Source organism: Camelus bactrianus, chromosome 10 (genome assembly GCF_048773025.1).
Source record: "Camelus bactrianus isolate YW-2024 breed Bactrian camel chromosome 10, ASM4877302v1, whole genome shotgun sequence".
NCBI lineage: Eukaryota > Metazoa > Chordata > Mammalia > Artiodactyla > Camelidae > Camelus > Camelus bactrianus.
The window spans coordinates 10,813,850-10,825,816 of record NC_133548.1 but is presented as its reverse complement, the minus strand read 5'-3'; the positions used below and the strand labels follow the sequence as shown (position 1 = coordinate 10,825,816).

Here is an 11,967-nt window from a genome sequence, read left to right as displayed (position 1 = left end):
TCTCATTATAGAGTGTGGATCAAGATGCAAGTATATGATGAACTATTTTCTTAAAATATTAGCTGAGATATATTGGGGCTCAACATACATAGACAATTAGCTGTACCAGGATGGCACAGACAAAAAGGACCAGGATCTTGGAACACTGGTGTTAAAAAGGAACACCAGCAGGAAGTTACACAAAAAGAGCAGAGTCCTTACAGAGCAACTGACAGCAAGCAGAACACAAATGTGAACTATAATAGAACCTGGGTGTCCAGGCAACAGAGTAAAGACTAGTACTGCATTGTCCAGGCATGCAGCAGGCAGCAGGGACACCTATCTCAACACAGCAGGGATCCAGTGGCTAGGTCCCAGTTCAACAATAGACTATGATTATTAACTAATCATATGCTATGTATGAAACACTGTCTGCAAACATTCTTCACTATCACTTCTGTCCTGTCAGCAACTTTGGACTGTCTGCTTAATTAACTCACCTATAAAATACACCAGCACCTTCTGCCACAACCATTCAGGAAATGTAAAGTCTTGGTTTTTAAGAGTTTCCATTGCCTTTCACGCCCTGTGACTTTGTCAGAACTGAATGTGACCTGGAACTTACACAGGCTGATTTTGTAAACCCTTGGTATGTACGTGACTACAGAAATGTTAAGAATCTGGAACCACCAACTTTGGCATAAGCTTGTTTGACTGCTTGAAAAAAGAAAAATCTATATCCAACCCAAAGAATACTTTTATTTTTCTTATGTGTACTTCTTTATCATTTCCTTATCACCGCGTATTTTAAAACCCCATAAAACTTCAAATTAGTAGATTGAATTCTCTTTTATATTCCCAGTGTCTAGAATAGTGCCTGACCGATAAATATGTTTCAAATATGTAGAAAGGAATGGAATGAATGTATGTAAGAAGATGACACCAAATTCGACTGGATCTTAGATTTTTAGTATTTAAAATTGACTTTACTTCTTGAACAGATACTTCTTCACGGAAGCCAAAGGAAATGGAAATGATCAAATCAGAGTGTACTACAATCTGAAACTCTAGGCTTTATACAGGACCACATTCCCTTATTTTAATTTATTGGGACCAGATAGGTTTCGCAATTTCAAATTTCTTCAATTTTAGAAAGATAACACAGTGCATGTATTTTCTACTACATCATTTTTCTCACTGGAAGCACCTGATACCCAAACATTTTAATCAATTTCTGCAATAAAGTATGTGAATATTCCCACTAAGTGCAATCAATAAAAACTACACATGGCCTCATATTAATTCAAATCAAATGTTGCGACACAAAATTGGTTCAGGTCAGATCAGATTTACTACCAAATGACTTTCTAAAAATCAGCATTCTGAGTTTGGAGATTTCAGAATGACTGGCAACAAATACAGAAATTGAGTAAGAGAGGATTATAGTAGGCAAGATATTTACATCCTAATCCCCAGAATCTGAGTGTGTAGTGTGTTACATGGCAAAGGAAATTAAGGTTGCAAATGGAAGTTTGCTAAGGATCTCATCTTCAAATAGGGAGGTTATCCTGGATCATCTGAGGAAGCCCAATGTAATCACCAAGGTCTCTAAAAGTAGAAGAGAAAGACAGGAGCGAAGGCTGGAGTAATAAATACAATATGAGAAGAATTTGGTTTTAAAGATGGAAGGGCCCACAACCAAGGAATGTGGCCAGCTTCTAGAAGCTAGATATACCAAGGTAATGGACTCTCCCCTAGAGACTCCAAAAAGACCTATGTCAGATTTCTGATCTACAGAATTGTCAGATAATAAATTTATGTTGTTTTAAGCCACTAAGTGTGTGGTGATTTTGTTACAGCAGCCACAGGACACTCGTGCAAGGGTGGTGCCTCAGTTGGAGATGAAGAGGCTGTGGGAGCCAAAAAGGAAAAGGAAGAGAAAGACAGATGCAAGGAAAAGAGGCTGGGGTAGGGAGGGGGACCAACCAAGGGACGGTGGCCACATGGTTCTCCCAAGAGCCAAGGACTAAGCACCACACTCATGCACAAACCTCAAGTCCAAGTGCATGGGCTGGAGAAGCCAGCCCTAAGCCATCACCACTTTATGGACTCTGTGTAGGATGGAATGGGGCATTCGAATCTGAAGTAGAGGTCTAATTGAACACTCGCCGAAATTCTACGAGTAGTTAACAGTGAGATCATGTCATACCAAGTGAATTTTTCCTATACTCCATGAAATGAGACACAGGGATGGAATTTCAAGTATTTTGTACAGAAACTATATTCACCATATTTTAATTGAAAATATCATCCAGTTTATAACAGCTACGTAGTTAAAAAAAAGAATTGCTACTACATAACATGTACTCATTGATGATAAGACGCATCTTAATTTCAGGAACATCTAAATTTGAAGGAAAGAAAAATATCATCTTAGAATTTAAGAAACTCGATATTTAAAAATATAAGATAATCAGTCCCTGTCTCACACACTTACACACTTACACACACACTTTTCCAAAGAGAAATGTAAAAGGCAAACAAGTTTTATTTTGTCAACCTTATGTTTTTTGTTTGCTTTTTTAAAAATTTTTATTCTTTGGGGGATGGTAATTGGATATTTATTTACTTATTTTAACAGAGGCACTAGGGATTGAACCTAGGACCTTGTACATATTAGGCATGCACTCTACCACTGAGCTACACCCTGCCCCCAACCCTATGTTTTAGGAGCACATAAAACTACCATCAATTCACTGGTACTAAACAGACTTTTTATAACTAAATTTTGACCATCTGTAACACATTTTTATTTATATGCAGTTCATTCATTTCTTGGTATTAAAGGAAACTTTGAAACTCCAATTTTTCTTCACTTTAGGGGACCAAAGATACTGCTACTACATTTCCTCATTTTGGAAGTAATGAAAGTATTTCTCTTATCTCATGGGAAGCTGATAAGATACTTGCTTCTAGGAATCATCCTTTTGTTCCCCAAAGACCCAGGCACATTCAAGAGTTATACTTCTTTGGTTGAATACATAAACAAATACACCCTACAGACTTGGAGCTTATTAAGGAAAAGAAGAAAAGACTCAGAACATTGAAATGTAGTTTTAAATTTTGAATAATGGAAGAGAGCATATAATTTCTATAGAAAATATAGATTATAAAAATTAACTGAAGGAAAGAGAAAAATCTTAATAAATCAATAATTAAATATGAATTTAAAAATTGCCAAAGGTAGAGCCTCTGAAATGGTGCCAGGTCCACATAATTTTGTGGGTGATTTCCAATAAATATTCAACATTATTCTTAATTCTCAACTTTCTCATAAAATTTAGAAATCTTCTTAACTCATTCTATAAGGACAACATAATCCTATTGATGAAATAGATAACTAGGTAATAGCACCTAATATATCTAGTAATATTACGTATCTAATATATGTATACACAACAACTAGATCATTAAAGATACATATAAAATTCTTATAAAACAGTAGCAAATTCCATAGCAATGTATTAAAATAACAACAAATCAAGACCCAGTAGAGTTTATACCAGAAATTCAAAAAGAAATGTTAATGCAATTCACTGCAATACAGATTAGAAGAAGAAACAATGTGATTATCTCAGTGATGCAGAAAATACTCAGTACAATTCAACCCACATTGCTGGGGAACAAAACACCTGAGAAACCAGGAACTGAGGGGGGAAAAATGTACCATCTTGATAAAGAATATCAATAAGAATGATATAAGAAACATTACACTTAATGATTAAAAATTAAAATAATTTTTATTACATCCATAAATGGACAACAGTGTCCACTATCACCACTAACATTAATCATTAAGCTTGAATTCACTTACAACTCAAAAACACAAGGAAAAAATATGAAATTTTATAAACTAGGGAAAGCTGGAGGAAAAAAGTCATTATTCTCAGATATTGAGATGATATACCCAAAATAATATAAAAGAGTTCACTGAAAGATCACTGAAAATACTAAAAGAATTCAACTAGGTATTCACATATAAAATCAAATTACACACATCACTGTTTTCCTGTACATCACCAATATTTGTGAGGAAAATATAGTAGAGCTATTTTAGGCAAAATGAAAGACCACATATCATGAAATATAAAGTCTTGATTTAATCATGCACACAAACGTTAGAAATGCTTCCTGCAAATATCCACTTAAGAGGATATCAGAACTCACACAAAGGGAAGGGAAAGGCTCAGGACCAAAAATAGATACAAAGCAGAAAACCAGAGATTTGAATACTCCTCCACCAGTGGAAGGGTAAGCTGGATAAAAAATCTTCCCACCAGCAAAGATAACAATGACACTTGTCTGTCCCAACCTGAGATTTGAGTGGAATAAAGATTATCTGTTCTGAGAATTCAAGATACAAGTCTAGGATTCAAGTTTTTATTGCCTCCATGAAATGGGGAACTCCAAAGGGAAAAATTAACTAAGAGTAATGCAGGGTTAATAATTCCTTATGATGTCTGAAAGAAACAAATAAATATACGCCTTCTCTGAAGGAATGCATACTGAACCCGAGCCTTCCAAGACCTTCACATAAACAGCTGAGCATGAATTCTTAATTCAACATAAAAAAAAAAGCTGCATGCAGAAACAAGCCATTATTAGCAAAAATCAAAAGGAACAACCAAAACACAATCACTCAAGGACTTTGAATACTGAAGTAATCAGATACAGAATGTAATGTAAATAAGGAGCTAAAAAAAATAAAGGCTTTTTTTAATGAACAAGAAAAAAAGATTAACAAAGCAGATTTGTAAAAAGAATGAAACAGAACTTCTAGAAATGAAAACTATAATGAACTGAAGAAACTCCCTGAAACAAATCACATATAGACAAAGAGAACACATAGGAAGATGGTTAAGAGATTTAGAGAAGAAAATGAACAAATCTAATAAATAACAGATTTGACATGAGTTCCAGAATGAAAAAATAATACAGATGAGGAAGGGGCACAATTTTACTGGATATAATTGGGAGATTTCCACAACTGGTGAAAAATACAAATTCTCAGATTCATAACAAATCACCATGGAATGCATAAGAAGTTATCCACATTTAGTCACACTGTAGCAAAACTGCAAATAACCAAAGTCAAAAAGTACATCATTTCTGTACACTAGCACAAACTATCGGAAAGATAAATTAAGAAAACAATTCCATTTACAACTACATTGAAAGGATAAAATACTTAGGAATACATTTAACCAAGAAGGTGAAAGATCTGTTCACTGAAAACCATAAGATACAGATGAAAGAAATTGATGAAGATACAAGTAAGTGGGAAGATATTCCATGCTCATGGGTTGAAAGAATTAATATTACAGAACGTCCATTGTACTCAAAGATATCTACAGATTCAATGCAATTCCCATCAAAATTCCAAAAGCAATTTTTACAGACATAGAAAAAGACAATTCTAAAATTTGTGTGGTACCACAAAAGACCAAAGCAATCCTGAGAAAGAAGAACAAAGATAGAGACATCACACTTGTGATTTGAGATTATACTACAAAGCTATAGTAATCAAACAGCATAATACTGGCATAAAACAGACATATAGACCAATGGAACAGAATGAGACTCCAGAAATAAATCCATGCGTGCACAATCAATTAATATATGGGAAAAATCCAAGAATATGCAATGAGAAAAGGATAGTCTCTTCAATAAATGGTGTTGAGAAAACCAGATAACTACATGCATAATAATGAAATTAGACTCCTATTTTACACCACTCACCAAAATTAACTTGAATAGATTAAGTATTAAGACCTTAAATCATAAAACTTCTAGAAGGAAAATAAGAGGAAAACTCCTTGACATTGGTCTTGGCAACGATTTTTTGGATATTACACCAAAAGCACAAGCAAAATCTAGTAAGTGGAGATACACAAGCTAAAAAGCTTCTGCATGGCAAAAGACATAACTGACAAATGAAAGGACAGCCTACAGAATGGGAGATAATATTTGCAAACCATATACCAGATAAGACATTAATATCTAAGATATATAAAGAACTCATACAACTCAACTGTAGGAAAGCAAACAAATCAATTTAAAAATTGGCAGACAAACTGAATAGATATTTTTCCAAACAAGACACACAAATGGCCAACAGGTACATGAAAAGGTGCTCTACATCACTAAGCGTCAGAGAAATGCAAATCAAAACCACAATGAGCTATCACTTAACACCTATCAGAATGGCTGCCATCAAAAGAACAAGAGATAAGTACTGGCAAGGATGTGGAAAAAAGGAATGTACAATGTTGATGGAAATATAGATTGGTACAGCCACTATGAAAAACAATATAGATGTTTCTCAAAAAAATTGAAAATGGAACGACCATATGATCCAGCAAGTCCATCCTGGGTATATATCCAAAGGAAATGAAATCAGAATGTAGAAGAGGTATCAGAACTCCCATGGTCATCATAACGTTAGTCATAATATCTGAGATAGGGAAACAATCTAAGTGTCCATTGATGAATAAATGGATAAAGATGTGACCATATATATATACATACACATAAAATCAAATTTTATCAACCAAAAAAAGGAAGGAAATCCTGCCATTTGCAAAAACAAGGATGGACCTTGTGAAATAAGTCCTAATGAAATAAGTCAGGCAGAGAAAGACAAATACTGTACAGTCTCATTTAAATGTGAAATCTAAAAATCTGAATTTATAGAAACAGAGATGCTTGCCAGGAGCTGGGGATGGGAAAAATGGGTAGATGTTGGTCAAAGAGCATAAACTTCCAGGTATAATATAAATACATTTTGAGGATCACAGTATGGTGATTATAGTTCACAGTACTGTGTTGTGTTCTTGAAAGTTGCTAAGATAAACAACAAATTCATACTGTATAGCACAGGGAACTATATTCAATAATTCGTAGTAACTTATGGTGAAAAAGAATATGAAAACAAATATATGTATGTTCATGTATGACTGAAGCATTGTACTGTACATCAGAAATTGACACAACATTGTAAACTGAATATACTTCAACAATATATATATATATATAATATATATATATATACACAAAAAAAGAAAGTTGATGAAAGAGTAGATCTTAAATGATCTCACCACAAAAAAAAGAATTGGTATATACGTAAGATGATGGAGTTGTTAGCTAACATTACTAGGATAACCATTTTTGCAGTATATAAATGTATCAAGTCAACACATTGTATACCTTATACATACACAATGTATGCCAATTACATCAAAATAGAGGTGGAAAAAATACCCATCTCAAACACACAATCTGTACCATGCAGTTTTTATCTTTGTAGACTAGTTGAATGTACAAAAACAAAATCGAAAAGCAGTTAAATTCATCATCATTCAGGGAAACAGTGAAATCAGATTCTATATAAGATGAAACCATCTAATAAACTGAGTTCAACTTAAATAACTACTGCAATTGTGTGGACAGCTTTACATTAGTACTTATCTGATAGCTGTATCGAAATTGAGAAATTCCTTTGAGTAGAGTGTTGGAAAACAGGAAAACTGTGCATTCCCCAGACACCACCTAAGTCATGTTTCTCTACGTGAGGAGACTCATGAGACATAATCATCCAGTGTATAATCAGAAACTGGACTAATAGCAAATGATTTGAGGTCCAGCTCTCTTCTTCTAGCTTTTTGGCAATATAATTAAAACTCCTTTGTCTATGATATCCTCTGAGCCTTGCAAGCCATCAGAATTGGACCTTTTTAGTCTCTTGGGAACAGCAATTGGCATATTTTAACAAAGTTCTGATTGAGCCGTGGATAAAGTCACAGGTTTCATCTACTGCCTCTAAATAATTTGGACACCAACCAAAATGTGTCCATGTGTGTGTGTGTACACATGTGGATGTCTCAGTGATTTTTAATAACTCCCACTGAAAATTCGTCACCAGCAGCAGAATCAGGCACCTGACTTTCACTTCCTTGTCCAGTAATATTCCCTTTCCAACTTTTATATGAGTCCTGAGACTGAGAGATTTGTGCGAAGACAGGAACACAGTGAAAGAACCATCAGGATGTGATTCATTGAACCTGCCCTTTCTCTCCTGAAAGGGGAGAAAAGACACTACAATATTTAGTCCTCCAAAGGGCTTTATCTTCAGAAACAAAATTTTCAAGAATTAATGTCACCAGTGCTTTGTTCTGTACCCTACCTAATGGCATACAATTGGTACTTGGAGTTTCAGGATCAAAAGAATTAGGTAAAGACATTAAACTTCTAGCTAAGATTAAGCTTATGCATACTGAAATTGAGATGTTACTTTTGATTTTGTATAATTACTTTGACTTTAATATTTCTCAGTTATATTAAATGTTTCAGAGCCAAGACGATCGTCTCAGTGACAGACAAAAAAGGTAGGTGTTAGCCATTGGGAAGAGGGATGTTGTGTTAAGAGGAATGCAGAAATGTAGTCCATTCGATGTGAGAGACGGCATCATGCATTCATTGTGACACTGAGTTGCTTACTGGTGAGGCAACGTCAAACTAAGGTCAAAGTAAGTTGGATTTTCAGAGCTCCTTTCTGCCAAATTCTTATCTTCAAACTTTATCAAAGATTATTGTTATGTAAAATTAAATCATACATACATATATACATGTGTGTTTTTATGTTTACACACACATATATATATGACCAAAGGTTAAAAATAAAGACATTGTTTCTTCCATTCTATTTCCATCTCTTCCTTCCCTTCAGCCAAACCTAGAGTCATAATATATTCCATATGACTACAGAATTTAAATGATATTTCATTCAATTGAAAAAAACTCCCCTCCAAAATAATATATTCCATATGAAAACCAAGTATAACATTAACACTTACTAAAGGATGGTGGCAAAATTAAATAAATCAACTTTTAGTGCCTCTCCACATGTAGTGAGGCTCTCAAAAAACAGTGTTTTTTGTTACTGCTGAAAATCATGGCATCTCCGATCAGATCTCTCATCCCAGCTAAATTTACTTCTCTTCTCATAGCACATTTCACATTTTACCATGCACTATGTTCGTCAGTTTGCACAAATCACTCATTTTGTGAGGCTGTAAGCACTTTGACAACATGGTCCACTTTGTCTATACGCATTTGAGGATTGCTAATTATAAGGAGGAACAAATAAAAGTATAAAATTTCCTAAGAATTATCAATCAATAATAGCTTATGTAAAGAATGAGCATTGTTCTGATGACCCCTGTCTCTCCCTGCTGTGTGACCCCTCCACTCTTATCTTTGATCTACAAAAGAGACAGAGGAGAGTGTGCCTGATACAGTATGGAGCACCCCTAGAAGTGAGTCACTGTATATATTGCCTCCTTTGCATCCTTCACAACAGTGATACAAGATGAATAAATTCTAGAGATTTGCTGTTCAATACTGTGACCACAGTTAACAATACTGTATTGTACACTTAAAGAAGGTAGCTCTCATGTTTGTGTTTTAACCACAATAAGAAAAATTATGCTTTTCTTTGAGATTTGGATTTACACATTGTTTCAACCTGCTTTCCAACAGCAAATTTAAAGTTTTTTAAATAACTAAGCAAATAATTTCATTAGTGTAGTCACAATAAGTCACCTGCATGAAATAATAGGACACAATTTTAAGAAATTTGACATAAAACAGCCAAGAGCAAGGAAACTGACTCAAAGCACAGAACATTGTAATAAGAAACAGGCAACATCTTTTTTGGCAAGACAATAACCTCTTGAAGTCAATAGAATACTTGCTAATATGAGTACTAAACTTGTAGGGAAGGTGAGGGTATAGCTCAGTGGTAGAGTGAAGGCCTTGCATGCCTAAGGTCCTGGGTTCAATCCCCAGTACCTCCATTTTATAAAAAATGAATAACCTAATTACCTCCCCCACAAAAAAATGAAAAAATAATAAATAAATGAATAAATAATAAATTTACATAAATAAACTTGTACACAATAAGTCCACAATTGTTGGAGTCATGTCTTACTTATCTTTGAATACAGAGATATGATTTGAATACAAAAAAATGCTCCAACAAGCTCCTGACATCAATAAATTCGTATGAAATTAAAAATAATAAAATTTTAAAACTGAAATAAATTAATTAAATAAAATAAGCTATGTAAGTATCACCACTTAACACAAATGCTTATTTTTTCCAAAAAATAGTTTTTTCCCTTTATTTTATTTAATTTTATATTTTTTTTATTGAAGTATAGTCAGTTTACACTGTTACATCAATTTCTGGCGTACAGCACAATGCTTCAGTCATACAGGAACATATATATATTTATTTTCATATTATTTTTCACCATAAGTTACTACAAGATATTAAATATAGTTCCCTGTGCTATACAGTATAAACTTGTTTATGTATTTTATATACATTATTTAGTATCTGCAAATCTAGAATTCCCAGTTTATTCCTTCCCACCTTCCTCCCCACCCCTGGTAACCGTAACTTTATTTCTATGTCTGTGAGTCTGTTTCTGTTTTGCAAACAAGTTCCTTTGTCTTTTTTTTTTAGGTTCCACATATAAGTGATATCATATGGTATTTTTCTTTCTCTTTCTGGCTTACTTCACTTAGAATGGCAATCTCCAGGTCCATCCATGTTGCTGCAAATGGCATGATTTTATCATTTTTATGGCTGAGTAGTATTCCGTTGTATAAATGTACTATAGCTTCTTTATTCAGTCATCTGTCAATAGACACAAAAGTTAGTTTTATAGGAAAAGAATTATTGAATGATTTTGCCTGTGATTTTTTGATTTGATCACTAAACAGATTGTAATCTTAAAAATCTGGACAACTCAACAAATTGCAACCACTACCACCACATGGGAAACATTCTGATTTGCATTCATAGCACTTAAGAAGAAAATGCACGTTCGTATGAAATAGCTTGAAAGGAGAAAAAGAAGAAGATTCAATGGAGCTGGGAAACTGCTCCAGGGTAAAAGAATTTGTTTTCCTTGGCCTAACCCAGAATCAAGAACTGAGTTTGGTCTTATTTCTTTTCCTACTTTTGGTGTATGTGACCACTCTGCTGGGAAACCTCCTCATCATGGTCACCGTGACCTGTGACTCTCGCCTTCACACCCCCATGTATTTTTTGCTCCATAATTTGTCTATTGCCGATATCTGCTTTTCCTCCATCACAGCTCCTAAGGTTCTGGTGGACCTTCTGCGACAGAGAAAGACCATCTCCTTCAATGGCTGCTTCGCCCAGATGTTTTTCTTCCATCTTATTGGAGGGGTGGATGTATTTTCTCTGTCACTGATGGCCTTAGATCGGTATGTGGCCATCTCTAAGCCCCTGCACTATGTGACCATCATGAATAGAGGCTGCTGCATTGGGTTAATAGTGGCCTCCTGGGTGGGGAGCTTTGTCCACTCCATCGTGCAGATTTCCCTGTTGCTCCCACTCCCCTTCTGTGGACCCAATGTTCTTGACACATTCTACTGTGATGTCCCCCAGGTCCTCAAACTCGCCTGCACTGACATTTTTATGCTTGAGCTGCTGATGATTTCCAACAATGGACTGCTCACCACACTGTGGTTTCTCCTCCTCCTGGTGTCCTATACGGTCATATTATTATTACTGAGGTCTCAAGCAGGGGAGGGCAGGAGGAAAGCCATCTCCACCTGCACAGCCCACATCACAGTGGTGACCCTGCACTTTGTGCCCTGCATCTACATCTATGCCCGGCCCTTCACTGCCCTCCCCACTGATAAGGCCATCTCTGTCACCTTCACTGTCATCTCCCCTCTGCTCAACCCCTTGATCTACACTCTGAGGAACCAGGAGATGAAGTCAGCCATGAGGAGACTGAAGGGAAGACTCGTGCCTTCTGACAGGGTATAGACCACCAGCTCACTCTGTCTCACCACCTTGGAAAATGTTGCTACATCAAATAAACTATA

The 11,967-nt window shown here is 35.2% G+C and overlaps 1 protein-coding gene and 1 non-coding gene across 2 annotated transcripts; both read left to right on the top strand.

Annotated features, from left to right (window-relative positions):
* The first annotated feature begins 9,821 nt into the window (after positions 1-9,821).
* Positions 9,822-9,893, top strand: TRNAA-UGC (transfer RNA alanine (anticodon UGC)). The gene has a single exon. It is a non-coding gene; the product is annotated as a tRNA-Ala (tRNA).
* Positions 9,894-10,972: 1,079 nt separating this feature from the next.
* LOC105070167 (olfactory receptor 4D10) lies at positions 10,973-11,908 on the top strand. The gene has a single exon (XM_010956483.2). The coding sequence runs from the start codon at positions 10,973-10,975 to the stop codon at positions 11,906-11,908; it is 936 nt and encodes a 311-aa protein (XP_010954785.2).
* Positions 11,909-11,967: the final 59 nt, after the last annotated feature.

Coding starts and splice junctions, on each gene's coding strand:
- LOC105070167 (XM_010956483.2), top strand. CDS start 10,973: ATGGAGCTGGGAAACTGCTCCAGGGTAAAAGAATTTGTTTTCCTTGGC.